The sequence below is a fragment of the Polypterus senegalus genome, chromosome 8, assembly GCF_016835505.1.
Source record: "Polypterus senegalus isolate Bchr_013 chromosome 8, ASM1683550v1, whole genome shotgun sequence".
In the NCBI taxonomy this organism is placed as follows: domain Eukaryota; kingdom Metazoa; phylum Chordata; class Cladistia; order Polypteriformes; family Polypteridae; genus Polypterus; species Polypterus senegalus.
The window spans coordinates 116,952,250-116,968,602 of NC_053161.1; the positions used below are offsets into that span (position 1 = coordinate 116,952,250).

A 16,353-nucleotide genomic window follows, 5' to 3' on the forward strand; every position below is an offset into this window, starting at 1 on the left:
ATTTTGGATTGTCTCTGGAGAATTATTTTCCCCTGGTATTTTTGCAGTTTTTCTAGCTGTTTTTGGTGAGATTTGCTGATCCTCACAATTTTAGAACAAAACATTGCTTCTATCTGTGCTTTACGTTGAATTTTTAATCTTCTTCTATTCAGAGAAGTATGGAGAGGGTTTATGTCAGTTAAACTGACTTCATCAACTCAAATGATTAGCATTAGCTGCACCTCTCAAAACTGCTTTTTTGTATTAGTACCTATAGTGGTATTGGCACAGATGATCAGTTAGCCCTTATTTTCCCCGGAATGAAATTTTTCTGCTTAATGCCTACTCTGCAGACAGGAAAGCTTAAGTTCTTAATGAATATTTTATACATTACTAAGACAGGGCAAGAGCCAAATGATTTTCTTTTTTTTTCTGGTTATTCTTTTATAGAGAAATTTGTCTTGTCATGTTAGTGATTTGACTGTTATTTTAGAAGTTTATACTGAATAGAATCTAGCGTTAGGATTGTTTGGATCAGCTTTCATAATAAAATACACCTTCTGATGTATAAGGCCATTCATGACCACCAGGCACTATTCTGTTATATTCCTACAAGCCATCTTTGCCGTGTATAAGATTGCCCTTTACTCCTTGTTCTTTAAAATGAGTGACAGTCTCCTCTGTCTTTCTCTTATGGAAAATGTTTCTTTCAAATCTCCAAGAAGTTAAATCATCTGCTGGTTTTTAAAGTCAGACTTAAATTGTACTCATTTACTTAGCATTTGTAGTCTGTTTTTAATTTTACTTTTTTGCTGTTATCTATCTATTTATTTATTGCTTTTAGCTCCATGTGCTTTTGTTTTATTAAATCTGTGTTATAGATGTTACAGTATATACCACTAATGACTCTAGAAACATAAGTTAACAGTAAGATAAACACAAAATGATTGCCATTTAGCTTCAACAGTCTCTGCTTTCCAGTCTTTATGCATTTGTCCCATATATGTTTGCTTTAAAAGTTTTGCTCTGCTTCTGTTTGTGTTTAAGCGGACACATTTTCTTATGTAATAGGGCAAACAACCTTTTAAGAGTTTGTTTCTTGGAATGATGGCTTCTGCTTTGGAATAGAAATTTGACAATGCTTTTATAAAATCAAATGATGTACAGACAGATCTCCACTGCCAATTATTATATGCTGCCTTTGAGAATTTTGCAGGGAGTCAAAAGATCCAAAACATTCACAGCAGCTCTAGAGTACTACTAAGTAACTCAAATGTGTTTTCTTTACTGACAATTTTAATTTAGTTACCAATGTCATCTACATTTAAGGATTTAGTAACAATTGAGATCCAGTTCAGCTTCAGCACAATAACTGGTTCTGTACCTGGATCCCATGCATGAATGTTGTGTAGAATCTGGATCACTTCTTTCCCTCCTACATTTCAGGGACTTGCAGCTTAGATTAATTAGCTCTTTCACAGTGGCCTGTGTGTGTGTGTGTGTGTGTCTTTGTTTGTATATGTCTAAGTGAGCCCTGCAATAGACTGATGCCCTCTTGATGGCTATTTTCTGCTTTGTACAAGGGTCTCCAGAATTGGCTTCCATTGATGTTTTACATAAAATGGGGAGTAGCACAAAAAGAAAATGGACTGAGCAAAATTGTATAGAATGGAATACGTACTGATACAGCAGCTGAATACAATGCATTTGTTGTTTTTCATTAGTCCTCATGAAGTCTCAGCCTAACAATAATAGGACCCTACTCCCCTTTCCAAAAATCTGCAATATGTTATTTTGGTGGGTATTATTTTTCACATGAAAGGGGTAGCAGTTGCTTCCTACATTTCGGTTGTCTTGTTTATTTCGTATTGCCTGCTATATTTCTGAAGCGAGAGACTAAAAACTTGAATGAAGTCAGGTAGTCATATTCACAGAACAAAGGGTGTTTATAGCTTTTACTGGTCATGGCATGGCGTATAGAAAAAACTTGACATTTTAGAAGATATAAGTACAAATGGAAAGTGATATAAGGATGCTTTGAATTATACCCATATTGAATCCTAATAATGTTATAGCATTTAGATATTGTGAAGTTACTTTAGTTCTGTTTTAAGTTTAAGTGAGTGGATATTTAATTATTGTGTTATATATTCTGAAGTACATATTACCAGCAGTGTTACCTGTCAAAGACAGGTAATATTAGGCATTTAAAAATATTTTATCTGCCTTACCCTATGTTTACCTTCATCACCTTTCCTCTGTATCATTGTGTGTCTGAACCTCCCTTGACTGACAATCCTTCTGTTGAGTATGTTCTTGTAAAGCCTGCTTCTCAGACTCTCTCTCATTATTTTTGAGGCGCCTTTTTTTTTTGCCTCCATTTCTCTTTTATACTTCAGGAAATCGGGAGGTCCTTGTATGTTGTACACATTTACACTAGAGCAGGAGCTGACTTCTTGTTTAAAAGTCATGGTAAAATTAACATTTATATTTGTATAGATGTATCTATCCATTAATCTCTTTTTTGATGGCGTGGGAACTGAAGCATGCAGAAAACAGCCTTCAACAAATTATTACCCCACAGTCTTAACTCTATAAATCTACACAGGACCACTTTATGGAAAAACTCCATTCATATATTCTGTACAAATGTATATGTTCTTTAATATCTCGTATTGTGCGATATGAATACACATACTCGTCTCTAGAAGATGGAGAACAAACTTTATACTTGCTGTTCTGAGTTGTATTTTTAAACAGAAGCATTTCAAGGCTGCTTTCTCAGGCAGTGACTGTAAAACAAAATATTTGGTGTTCAGTACAATCAGACAAAACAATAAAACTAGTGGAATTAGAAAAAAAATAAACCTGATAGTTACACTGGTTGATTTTACTTCTTACACATTTTTTTCTGCTTATATTTATAATACGAAAATGCTCTACTGCACTCTGACACCAAGACTCCAATACTTTCGGGAGAATTATTGTTTAGGGATTGAAACATTTGAAATATGTAGTGCTTTCGTTCAGAAAGTATGTTTTTGAAGAAGATCCATAACTAAATATGTTAGTTACAAAGTGTCAAGAGCCTGCATTTTGTAGAATTTTACTATAGCAATGAAATAATAGGAGTAAATGCTTGTGAGTTAATTACACACACAGATATCTCCCTGGTTTTCAAATTAGATCTGTTTAAAACAGAGGGTACCTTGAGGGTCACTTCATGTACACTTTCCCCAGAAATGTTTTTTAGGAATTACATCTCCACTGAAACTAATAAATCTTTTCTCTATTGCACAAAACAGCGCTATTAAGGCAAGGAAATGTGAGATTAAAGAAAGGATGCATGTGGATGGAAATGGTGGTGACTGATATGAGAGGAAAGTGTCACTCCCATAGACGACTAAATCGACTAAAAGAATGTAAACAGAATTTAACTTGGCAAACTCCTTTCTTGGATAAAGCCAGAAAATAGCCATTAACACTAGAATTACCAGAGCCTACTAAAAAACTCGTAAACCCGTCCCACCTTAAATCGCTTCTTAAAACCGTTCTCACCTCTCCGCCAGCGTCTTTTGTTAATCTAAATGTGCTGATAAAAGAAAAGCTGCAAGTAGCCGGCTATTCCATCCCCCCACCGACTAAGAACGTGCAGAAAGTTCTCCCAGCTCATGCCTTGATTGATTTTCTGGGAGTGAAGTGGAGTTTTAGAGTGGAAATTATAGATTGTTGTTTGGAACACACGCATTCATGTCTGTTCCGTTTCTACAGTAATCTGTGTAAACACAATGTTAAAATAGAAAAGTTTTTTATATTCTACTAGTAGATGACAAAATGTAGGCATAAACGATATAATGTATGAATGTATGAAGCCTGAAGTCCAAATATCAAAGAAATATTTTCGCAGAAGGTACAAATCTAACACAACAATTGCGCTTTTATTCAAAAATATAACTGCAGAAACAAAAAGCCGCCTTAACATGCGACATTGACAGCTCTTTATTATGATTGCCTCCGTGCCGCAATAGAATCAGCAGCCGACTGTGAATCAGAAGGTCCTAAGTTCGATTTTGCCCCTCTCCTTTTTGAGAAGTAAACTGCGCTTAGTCTTACTATTTTAGAATAAAAACATACATTTGATTTCAGTCTGTAACAGCCGGTGTAATTTATGATACTTGTAAAGGTTAGCTTTGGTGTTTTTTTTTTTGTTTGTTTTTTTTTAGTCAGTTTTATTATCTCAGCCGCGTTCACGAGCCCAAACACACCCCACCCCCACATCTGACACTGATGTTTTCACATGGGCGTGCTGTAACAGATGTAAACTCCGCTCCCTTCTACATCGAAGCAAGAATGCACATACCATTGCTTGCATACTAAAGTGTCAGCAGGCACTTTTCGTGGCATTACACATGTATTTTTTGAGCATGCCCTCTGCACACTACTTGTGACTTTAGGAAGTAAGTAAATAAATAAAGGTAAATCGTGTCATAAAATGATTTCTTCAAAACGTCGAATGTTATTTATTTGGCACGGACATGCTCAAAAAATACATGTGTAATGCCATAAAAAGTGCATGCAGACATGTCCGTGCCAAATAAATAACATTCGACGTTAAAGGTTTGCTCTTGTTGTGCATGGGGACTATTTCCGGATACCATATTCAGCACTTGAACATCTCAAATAATGCCATCTGAGAAAAGTTATATGGCTTAGATTGCATGTTATGAGGTGTACTGTGTTACATCAAGGGAATGAGTATCGTGATAACTCAAGCTGGAAAACGTAGATATATTTAGAAGTCTTATTAATGATGTTTAATGTCTTTAAAGTACAATTTTGATAGAAAGTTTTTTTTTTTTCTTTCTCCTTCCTAGTTTTGCATAAAGAACCAAGACAGGTGTGCCTTTGCCTCTTAGAAATAGGAAGAATTGTATCTCAGTAAGTATTTTTATATTATATAAGTAACTCATAACCATCCATCTCTCTTGTTAATCCACATTTTTCAGAATGTTTTTGCAGCCCTTGTTTATTCAGTCAGCAGGGGTGCCAAGGTAGAAGGCAACTCTGGACAGTATAAACAATTTGTTATTTATGAAAATGTATGTGATGTTCAATTAGACGGCAACATTTTTTTTTTTAATGTTTTCTTGCACAGCAAAATCCTCGATTTTGTGGACTCCTTGTTGAAAAAGCACTGTCAGAGATTTGCAACTAAATTTGTGAAGGCATTAAATGAACAGTATATTGCAGCTTTAATAAAGCTTACAGGCACAAAAATAAATTTAAAAAACATTTAAGCTAAAATGAATTGAGTGAATGTAGTAAAATGAACTTTTTATATATAATGGGTCAAATGATGTTGCAATTCTTTGTAGGTATAATGTAGAACCTCCAGTTTTGGTGAAGTTTGAAAAAGAAATCGAGCTGGAAGAAACACTGCTCACTGAAACGGGTCCTCCAGTGCCAGCAACGACTTTCAATGTATGCTGTCATCAAGGAGATCTTCACGAGGCGGTATGTACTTCCCCAAAACTGTTGATCAGCCTAAGCAGCAAACAGCCTGCTATCCCAACCCCCCACCACACAAAGAAGTCACAAAGAAGATTCTCAGAGCTTATGTGTGTTTATCTGGGTGTGAGGTGCTTGTGAGGTGCCTGGAGTTATAGAGGGTAAATAATATTGCATCATTTGAAATACATACTGATGTATAAACGCCCCTCGCCGCCCCCATTCATTCTCAATAGCAAGTCTGCTTGTACTGTTACGTACATAGCAGGAAGTTGTCTCTTGTCAGTACATCAGATGTGTTGACGACTGGTGCCTTCCTGCTGCGATAGCGTGTACAGTGCTGTGCAGAAGAGCTCAACTTAACCTTTTGTCTTCACCCTTCAAGAATGTCACTGAAACACAAATCTGATGCAAGTGCTGGTGATACAGTAAAGAAGAGAAAAACCATCACCATTGAAAATAAAGTAAAAATAATAAAAAGGTCAGAGAGAGGTGAAACTCCATCATTCATTAGCAGAGCACTTGGTTACAGTCGGTCAACAACAGCATTTATTAAAATAATGTACCTGCTCCGACTAACATACAAATTCAACTTAAGTACAAACCTACAGTCCCTATCTCATACGTAACCCGGGAACTGCCTGTATAGGATAACATCAGTTTACCTCCCATATCTCAATTACATGTAGTTTAGTTTGATGGCTAGCTCTAAATTACCAAAATATGAATGAACCATAATGATGGACTGGTAACCCTCTTTAGGTGGATTCCTTCCTCATGCACAAGGCTGCAAGGGACTTCACAAAACCCTAAATAAAATAACTGTAATGAAAAATTAATTGATGAAAATTTTTAATAGACTTAAAGAGATCTCCTGGAAACACACAAACTTCTTCTAAATTTAGGTTTACAAAGTAATGTGGGAAGTTGTTAAAAAAATCCTTATGAAGATGAAATATATTTCTACCAAAAAAGTAGAAGGAATGAGATGAGTAACATTTAGTAATACTCTACGTCGCTGTACTGAATGAGTTAAGAAATAATGTAGTTTTTGGAAGAAAAGGCAGATGTATACTGTTTCTGATAAAACCACTCAGCATTTATTTTATGTAGTTTTTTTCATAGTGAGCCCCATGTCAGGAACATTTACATAGCATTACAATCCAGCAGCTCTTCTGTAGGGAGCATTCACCTTGGTTTTCAAAATTGCAGGTCATGTTTCTCTAGTGGCTTGAAATTTTATAAAGAACATTTTTGTTTAAATAAAAATATTAAACCTTATAAAAACTGGTTAAGAAATTTAATTTATAAACTACTAGCCACAAAAGTTCTTGGAGAAACATATGTATGCACATGAATATAGAATACAGAAAAAAAACTGCTGTTATGCATTATTGCTATAGATGAGATTTATTGTAAGTTAAACATCTTAGGGCTTTGTAGGGCTATACAGATTATTGTGAAAGTCTAGGTGGACTTTTCACTGTACAAGCAATTTAAAAATTGACTGGGTTTGTTTAATACAAGTTTAGAGAAGTTCTATTTAAGTTTTATAATGTACATTTGAAAACACACATAGTTGCTGGGTACATTTTGGTTTCCTCATTACAAGGTGGTCATATCAAGATTACCAAAAATTCAGAGGAGAATTGCAGGTTATGAGCTGAAGAATAATTAAAGAAGGTCAGTGTCTATGAATATGTAATGCACTATGTAACCAATTATTTTTAACCCCTTCAGCCTGCCCTTTAATCCCAAGGATGCATAGCTTATTGAACCCTGAAGGAAAATTAATTTACTCAAGTAGTGCCCAGACTCAGAATTATATAAACGTCATAATTATAATGGTATCATATAAACAGCCATTATGTCTCTTATAACTGGTTTGGGTGAGGATGAGCCTGGTACGAGGAGATTATGTAATATGATGGCTATGGGAGAGGACAGATGCAGGCTTACCATACTGTGTTAGAAGAAGCATGTAGCAAAAGATGTTCCAGGAAAATGCATTATGAAGAGGATAGACAAAAGTTAGCCACAAAGTCCTTTAATTATGCCATCATCTTTTTTTTCTGTCATTGCCTCCAGTGAGACAATTTTCGGTCTGATCAGTTTACTGGTGTGTTTCACATCCCTTGAGTTGGTTTTACTCCAGTATCCACCATGTAAAATGAAACAGTAGCCTCTAAGAAATGGTAGAAAATCCCCACCCCCTTATCATACCCTTTCACTTTAGAAATAAGACTGCAACAGGTCTGTGTTGTCCATCAAATTCTGTCTGCCGTTCTGATTCCACATCGGTACTTAGAAGTTGGCAATGAATGTTGGTAATGATTAGTTCTATTTGCTCTCCCTGAATATCATGAGGGAGTACTCCGCCACCTTTTTGTACTCTTCCTCGCCTCCATTTATGATGCATTATGCAAAGGAGAAGTCACCTGAGAACCTGCAGATGACATAAATTTGAGAAATTCCTAATCTGTGGTGTAGAGGGTGATAAAGGGAGACCGGAAAGTTCCCTGGTGTGTTGGAGGTCCACACACTGTCTCACCTACCTACATCTCCTTTTTACCATCCTGAGAAGCTAAGTAGTATTAAAGGCCTTTCAAAGGGATTGTGATACTGACCACGCTGTTAGCTTTGTCCAGGTTGGAGTTAGCTCTGTAGAGAACAAAGATCATCATCTACTACTCCTGTACATACTTTGTAGGCAAACTGCATAGGATCTACGTAGTCTGTAAACAGGGGTCACACATGTTTAAGAACACAATTCCTAATGGGTTTTACAGCGATAGTAGGAACAGAAAGCCCTAACTCGGTGCCAAACCCCACAGCTTTAACGCCTGCTTTCCATGCTATAATTCTACTAATATAATTCTGCTAAGAAATTACAGATAAAGAATAATGGAATTGTGTAGTCTAACTTTGTTTTATGTATCACTTTTACTTGAAACTGGACCAAATATATATATATATTTTTTCTTTTTTAATGTTTCTTAACAGAACTTTTGGTTGGACTTTCCTCGTCTGTCATTTACCCATTATAGATTCTGTTTTTCTTTGAGTACTATTTGTATACTAATGTAACATCTTTAAATGCTTCTCTTGTATTTATGTTCTTTCTTTGTTTGTTCACGCTGCTTCTGGTTAACTCAAACTTCAACATTATCTTTAAATTTTTTGGACAACAAGGTCACTTCTGCAAAAGCCCTGAAGGTCAGAATAACAAATTTCTGTTGTTTAGTGTGTGTTAAACCTTCGGATTTAAAGTAATTGACAACTTTGCTTTTTATTTTCATCAAAGTGCTTTAAAAAATATTTATTTACCTGCGTGTTGTAGTTGGTTACTGATGTTCAGTCAAGTTTTTCCTCATTTGTAGTGTGGAAAACATATGTTGTATACACTGTATGATTTTAGTACTTTTGTATTGACCTTGTGTGGCTTCAGTTATTTATGACTTGTAAAATAATCTGATAAATATGTCAATGTCTTAATGACTTAAAAAGCAAGAATATTAGTGGTTGTGTTTATAAGAAAATATAGAGTGTTCCAGTGGTCTTTGTAATTGAAAACTAGCATACACAGTACTGTACATACTGTACATGAATAAAATGTTCAGGTTTACTTTTACTCACTTTTATCCTTATTTTACTTCTGTATTTCACTGTAGGTACAACACATTGCACAAGATCCTCCATGCAACTGCTCTCACAGGTTTTCTATTGAGTATTTGTCTGAAGGGAGATATCGGTTAGGTGGTAAAATCCTTTTCATAAGGGTAAGTATAAAAAAGTTCTTAAAGTATTTCCATGTCAAAACTGAAGTGGTTTTGTTTTTTGTGGATCTTTAAGAACTGTGACAATTAATCTTTTTAGTAAGTAATAACATTTGAAAATACAAACTTACAAACTTTTATTGTGAGTTTGGTATTCTTTAATGAATGATAGAAAATAATTTTGGTAAAAAAAGGCATGTTACTGTCCAGTCCTGTCTTGGGTTTCTTAAATCAGTTCAAAAGTTCATCATTAAATAAAGCTTAAATAATGAATAACATGAATGTAGTGTTATTGAAATAATGTCCTGATGCAAAATATGTTGACTAAATATGCTTTTGACATTTTTATAGACCTGTTCTTTCTCATCAATGCCCATTCCTGCAGCATCAGGTACAAGAAAATAACCAGATCTAAATGCAGCACCCTATGCATTGTAGCACACATTTATACATGCACTCATTTACTCGAAACAGGCCAGTTGCCAAGTAGCCTATATATATATATATATATATATATATATATACATACATACAGTGGTGTGAAAAACTATTTGCCCCCTTCCTGATTTCTTATTCTTTTGCATGTTTGTCACACAAAATGTTTCTGATCATCAAACACATTTAACCATTAGTCAAATATAACACAAGTAAACACAAAATGCAGTTTGTAAATGATGGTTTTATTATTTAGGGAGAAAAAAATCCAAACCTACATGGCCCTGTGTGAAAAGTAATTGCCCCTGAACCTAATAACTGGTTGGGCCACCCTTAGCAGCAATAACTGCAATCAAATGTTTGCGATAACTTGCAATGAGTCTTTTACAGCTCTGGAGGAATTTTGGCCCACTCGTCTTTGCAGAATTGTTGTAATTCAGCTTTATTTGAGGGTTTTCTAGCATGAACCGCCTTTTTAAGGTCATGCCATAGCATCTCAATTGGATTCAGGTCAGGACTTTGACTAGGCCACTCCAAAGTCTTCATTTTGTTTTTCTTCAGCCTTTCAGAGGTGGATTTGCTGGTGTGTTTTGGGTCATTGTCCTGTTGCAGCACCCAAGATCGCTTCAGCTTGAGTTGACGAACAGATGGCCGGACATTCTCCTTCAAGATTTTTTGGTAGACAGTAGAATTCATGGTTCCATCTATCACAGCAAGCCTTCCAGGTCCTGAAGCAGCAAAACAACCCCAGACCATCACACTACCACCACCATATTTTACTTTTGGTATGATGTTCTTTTTCTGAAATGCTGTGTTCCTTTTACGCCAGATGTAACAGGACATTTGCCTTCCAAAAAGTTCAACTTTTGTCTCATCAGTCCACAAGGTATTTTCCCAAAAGTCTTGGCAATCATTGAGATGTTTCTTAGCAAAATTGAGACGAGCCCTAATGTTCTTTTGCTTAACAGTGGTTTGCGTCTTGGAAATCTGCCATGCAGGCCGTTTTTGCTCAGTCTCTTTCTTATGGTGGAGTCGTGAACACTGACCTTAATTGAGGCAAGTGAGGCCTGCAGTTCTTTAGACGTTGTCCTGGGGTCTTTTGTGACCTCTCGGATGAGTTGTCTCTGCGCTCTTGGGGTATTTTTTGTCGGCCGACCACTCCTGGAAAGGTTCACCACTGTTCCATGTTTTTGCCATTTGTGGATAATGGCTCTCACTGTGGTTCGCTGGAGTCCCAAAGCTTTAGAAATAGCTTTATAACCTTTACCAGACTGATAGATCTCAATTACTTCTGTTCTCATTTGTTCCTGAATTTCTTTGGATCTTGACATGATGTCTAGCTTTTGAGGTGATTTTGGTCTACTTCTCTGTGTCAGGCAGCTCCTATTTAAATGATTTCTTGATTGAAACAGGTGTGGCAGTAATCAGGCCTGGGGGTGGCTACGGAAATTGAACTCAGGTGTGATACACCACAGTTAGGTTATTTTTTAACAAGGGGCAATTACTTTTCACACAGGGCCATGTAGGTTTGGATTTTTTCTCCCTAAATAATAAAAACATCATTTAAAAACTGCATTTTGTGTTTACTTGTGTTATATTTGACTAATGGTTAAATGTGTTTGATGATCAGAAACATTTTGTGTGACAAACATGCAAAAAAATAAGAAATCAGTAAGGGGGAAAATAGTTTTTCACCCCACTGTACATACACACAGGTATATATATATATGTATATATATATATGTATGTGTGTATAGCTTTGGTCACTGAGTGCAAGGGAAAAAAAATAAAATGTAGTCTATAAGTTATTAAACAGTAAAACATTAACGTTTTAAGAAGTAAAGATACATTGAGCACTACTGGAGTGGTTTCTGGTAAACTACTTTTTATTTATATATAAATAAATATATATATGTACACATACTAATAAAAGGCAAAGCACTCACTCACTGACTGACTGACTCACTCATCACTAATTCTCCAACTTCCCGTGTAGGTAGAAGGCTGAAAGTTGGCAGGCTCAATCCTTACAGCTTACTTACAAAAGTTAACCAGGTTTCAATTCAAGATTCCACGCATAACTGTCATAACTGAATTCTACTTATGCACATATATACGTCCATGGCCTGCAGCTCGGTCGCCGTGTGAGGCGGAGTTGCGTCCCCCATCCCCACGACCTCCCATGTTATTGACTGCCTGCCTGCCTATATAAGGCCGTCTGTAAGCAGCAATCCAAGCTGTGAGAAAACAGTAAAAAGGAGGCGTGTCAGACGTCGTGGTACATTTTCTGATGCAGCTAGACGGAAACAACTTTGTGACGCTGCCGCCAAATACTCGCAGAAAAATCCACAAGTTCATAGAGACGCTGTCGCTAAATACCCGCAGAAAAATCCACAAGTTAATACCAGAAATGTCTGTTAAACATCTTAGATTCACGAGTAGCGATTTGGGTGGTGAGATGTCTATCAAAGTGATCACCATCAATCAAAGAACTGTCATTTACCGAGTGGTTTCCATGCCTGGAGATGCCGGCTGCCTTTTCCATTCTCTGTGTTACATATTTTGGATTGGATTGGATATTGCACTGACATATCAGGCTTAATCTTTATATCCAGAGGAACATTGTGTCTTATGTATTGAATGACTTGGATAGGTTCAAGGTGTGGACTGATGATGGTACAGGAAATAATTATACTACACAGGAGCACTATAAGAGTGAAATGCTTAAGCCCTTCACCTATGCTTCTGCATGTGAGTTGATGGCTGCCGTTGAATTGTTCGGTTGTCGCTTTCAACTGTACCGAAATGGCCAAATATTTTACACCTTTGGAGAATCGCCAATGCCTCTTAAACATCTTAGATTCACACATGACGATTTCAGTAGTGGACACTTTGATGTTTATGAATCTTTCAACTCTCAAAAGCTGGATGCAAAGTTACGGATGAAGCCGGTTGTATGCTTACAACGCTTGACAGATGCCGAATGTCACTTCAACACAAGTTCTGCAAATACTAACGTAATTCAAACAAACCATGAAACTCAAACCGATTATGACAGCAGCAATCCAAGCTCTGAGAAAACAGTAAAAAGGAGGCGTGTCAGACATTGTGGTACATTTTCTGATGCAGCTAGATGAAAACAACTTTGTGACGCTGCCGCTAAATACTCTCAGAAAAATCCACAAGTTTATAGAACATTTCCCTTCAGCAAGTAATAGCACATCTGTTAGTGGTTAAGACAGACATTACTTTCAATAGTAACTTGCATCTGCTTTGCCATCTTTTACTACGTTGCATGAGCACGATGAGACAGAGGGGTTTAATGTGAAATACTCTAACCACTGCCTGACCATCTTAACTCTAATCTAGTCCCAGCCTTTGTGTCCAATATGAAAGTAATATTCAATTCAGATTTTTGTATTAATAACTTGTCTAATAATCAGAGATAACATAAAAATTAATTTCAGTTATAGTGTTTTTTTTTATATAAAAGGCATTGTTTTATGGCAAAATTTATAATATGTTATCTCCCCTCAGAAAGATAATTCGCTTTGGCTGTAAAGGAATTTATTTATTCACTGGGGTTGAGGTCAAATTTTATTTTATTTTCTTAAGTCTCTGCCTCTTCCTTTTCAGTTGCACTTTATTTTTTATTTTATAACTTTTCCCAGTAAAAGGTCAGAGTGCTGTACACAATTTGTAAATAAATATAAGCATAGTAAAATTAAAAATACAAAAAAATGTAAACGAAAACATTTAGTATCCTACTAAATGTGCAGGACATACTATATGTATATGTGTATGTATCTATTTCATTGACCTAGATTCTGACATGCTTTAATATCTAGTAAAAAAAAAAAAAAAGGGAAAACTTTACAAAATAAACTGAAAAAGACATAGACGTCATAGATTAGCATATGCCAACTAGCCAACAAGTTTGTTACATGTGTTCTACAATATACTATTTTGAGGCCTAATATCCATGGTTAGGGTGAAATGAGTATTATTTCAGCATTCCTTTTCCAAGGAATAACTTGATTGAATTGACAGTAATTGCAAACACCACAAATGGGCAGCGAAGAAAAAAGGAATCTGAGATTTTTTGGCCACAGTTAGAATAAAGTGATATGAGAAGCCTCATCATGATCTGTTACAAAGGTTTGCTGCCTTGACATAAATATCTAAACTTTGAAGGCAGTTATTATAGAGTTTAGACGGCCTGTATAAAGTATACTACTTTTTCCTGAATTAATATTAAGGTCAGGGCCTGATATTCTGGCTAGATTTTTAAACCTTTGGGAGAGAATGCCATGGTAAATTATCTGATAGGCTGCGCTTAAGTCGGGAAGTATAATGATTGTAGCATTTTCTAGAATATAATATCACTTTTAACACAAGTTAACTTCTCTAAAATCAACCCAGGACAAAGTCCAAATTATAATCAAGCATGTGTCTTTGTAGGCTATATAGTTTAGGAATGTTCCACACCTCACCATGTGCTCTCATCTGCAATGTGATTCATCCAATGCTTGCACATTTCTACTTAGGTTTGTGGCTTGCAGAGCACTTAGGGTCAGAGGCAACATCATTTATACACAATTCTTCCAGATATCTGAGATTATCCAAAATACAATATTTAAGGAAGATATGGCAGTAGCTATGCACCCAGATTTTTAGTAGAGTGCCCCCTGATTGCAGATAAGTGCTCTCTACCATATCTGCAGCCCCTCTACCAGTCTTCCATGGTATGTGTGATCTACTTGTATGCAATATAAAGTCAAACTAATAATTGTAAAAATGTAGAAAAAATACAGAATACAGTATGTACATTATTGGCTGCAGTTATTTATTCTTATAAACCTACTATTTTAAATTTAAATTTTTTGTTGTACCCTTCTGCTTTTCAATTACATTAAGATTTAAATTTCTTTAGATTAACTACAGTTATAAGATACTGTAAACATTACATATTATATTTTTAAGCTAAATTGTATTAATTTTTAAAGAAGTTGTGTCCATATATATTCTTAAAGTTGGAAACATTGAAAAGCTGTGCCTACTTTTAGTGCTTGATGTGTGTGTGTGTTTTTTTTTTTCTCTCCTCTTGTTAAAAATGGTAAATATTTTTCGTGCCAAATGCCGCAAGCTATTTTGTGGTCTCACAAGATACATATTTTAGGAATTATAAAAGAACATGAGCTTCATTTCAGAGACAACCAAGTAATAAAAAGCAGGCCTACATATATAAATTCTGTTTCAGGGAACGAAATCAACCAATTTTAAATCATAAATAATTGTTTTCTGCTGTGCCAAACAGTACTCGTGGAAATGTGAAATTAGAGAAAGCTTGTGTTTTATTCCTCCTGCGATTCTCATACCAAAAACGTTGTTTTAGAAATTATTTCCAAATAATTCTTTTATACATTAGTCTTTCATAAATGCAGTTGTTGAACTTTGGGTTTTATGCATACCTACAGTATATGTTTATATTCCCATTTCCTTTTTGCAAGAATTCCAGAAATTGAAATTTGTAAGCCAAAAAAAAAAGCCAATTTCCTAAGAAAACTAGGCTAATGATTCCATCTAGCGGTGAATGATGTATTATGTAAGTAAAGATTATTAATATATACGATTATTCAGCTGAAAATACTGGAAATTAAGTTTCACTTATAAAAACACACAAATCTTATCACCAACCTATTAAAATGCATCATAATATACATTATTTTTAATTCTTCTAATTTATTTCTTCTAACTCGAAGCAAACTTAAGTCTATAAAATTAAATATTTTCCTTAAGCTTTCCCTAAGCAATGTATCCAGTCCCTTGTGATATTTAGGTGGAAATTTAAGGGTTCCTTTTATCTTGTTAGTTGAAAAGGTAGATCTTCTTTATTTTGTTACATGTACTTGTTAATGTTTTTTTTTTTTTTTTTTTCTGGTGGAAATGTAAGATTTTTGGTTGCCTCACAATATGTTTATAGCAATGGATTTTTTTTCTGACGATTTCATTTTATGTCACAGATTGATGTTTCTAAGTTGTGTTTAAAAACTGTCTACGGCACACTTTATCTGTGTCAGGAATAGGCAGCTTGGATGAAACAACACCCTGTACCTGTACCTGTACCAGCCCTTCTTCAGGAAAAGCTGAGCTCTCTTGGCTCTATCACAGTGCATCATCCTGTAAAGCACAACCAGCTGCATGAACCCACACTGTAGTATAGATGAGGGAAAGCCCACAATGAAGCAGAGATGTTAATAGTAAAACTTATTTTATTTAACAAATCTGTCAGCCGAAGTAGAATCCAAAATTAAAGCAGGAGGTCATACTTGGAGAAGGCAAAAAAGACAGGTAAACATTTCCAAAATCAGAATCCAGTGATCAAAAAAGTGAATGTTCATAAAAAGCCACCCACAGTAATCCTCTTTTGACTACGTTCCTTTGCAGGACTCCTTATAGGTTTATCGCAGGGTTTATTATATACTGAGTATACTTTATACATAAAATGTATGTTTTCATACCTTGAATAACCTTTATAGCACAATAACAATTCAATACATTTATGGACACTACAGTATTTGGATTTAATAATCGTCATGTGGGAAAAGGCTGACTCGCATAAATAAGTAGAGCCGAATAATACCGTCAAGGAGCT

At 35.4% G+C, this 16,353-nt stretch overlaps 1 protein-coding gene across 4 annotated transcripts in view; it reads left to right on the plus strand.

Annotated features, from left to right (window-relative positions):
* The window catches only part of gas2l3 (growth arrest-specific 2 like 3), a 97,297-nt gene that overhangs the window by 72,666 nt on the left and 8,278 nt on the right, over positions 1 to 16,353 (plus strand). For all 4 annotated transcript variants that reach the window (XM_039761677.1, XM_039761678.1, XM_039761676.1 and 1 more), the window contains exons 7-9: positions 4,854 to 4,917; positions 5,355 to 5,493; positions 9,159 to 9,266. In XM_039761677.1, coding sequence (XP_039617611.1) covers positions 4,854 to 4,917; positions 5,355 to 5,493; positions 9,159 to 9,266 — 311 coding nt within the window. The remainder of the gene's footprint in view (positions 1 to 4,853; positions 4,918 to 5,354; positions 5,494 to 9,158; positions 9,267 to 16,353) is intronic.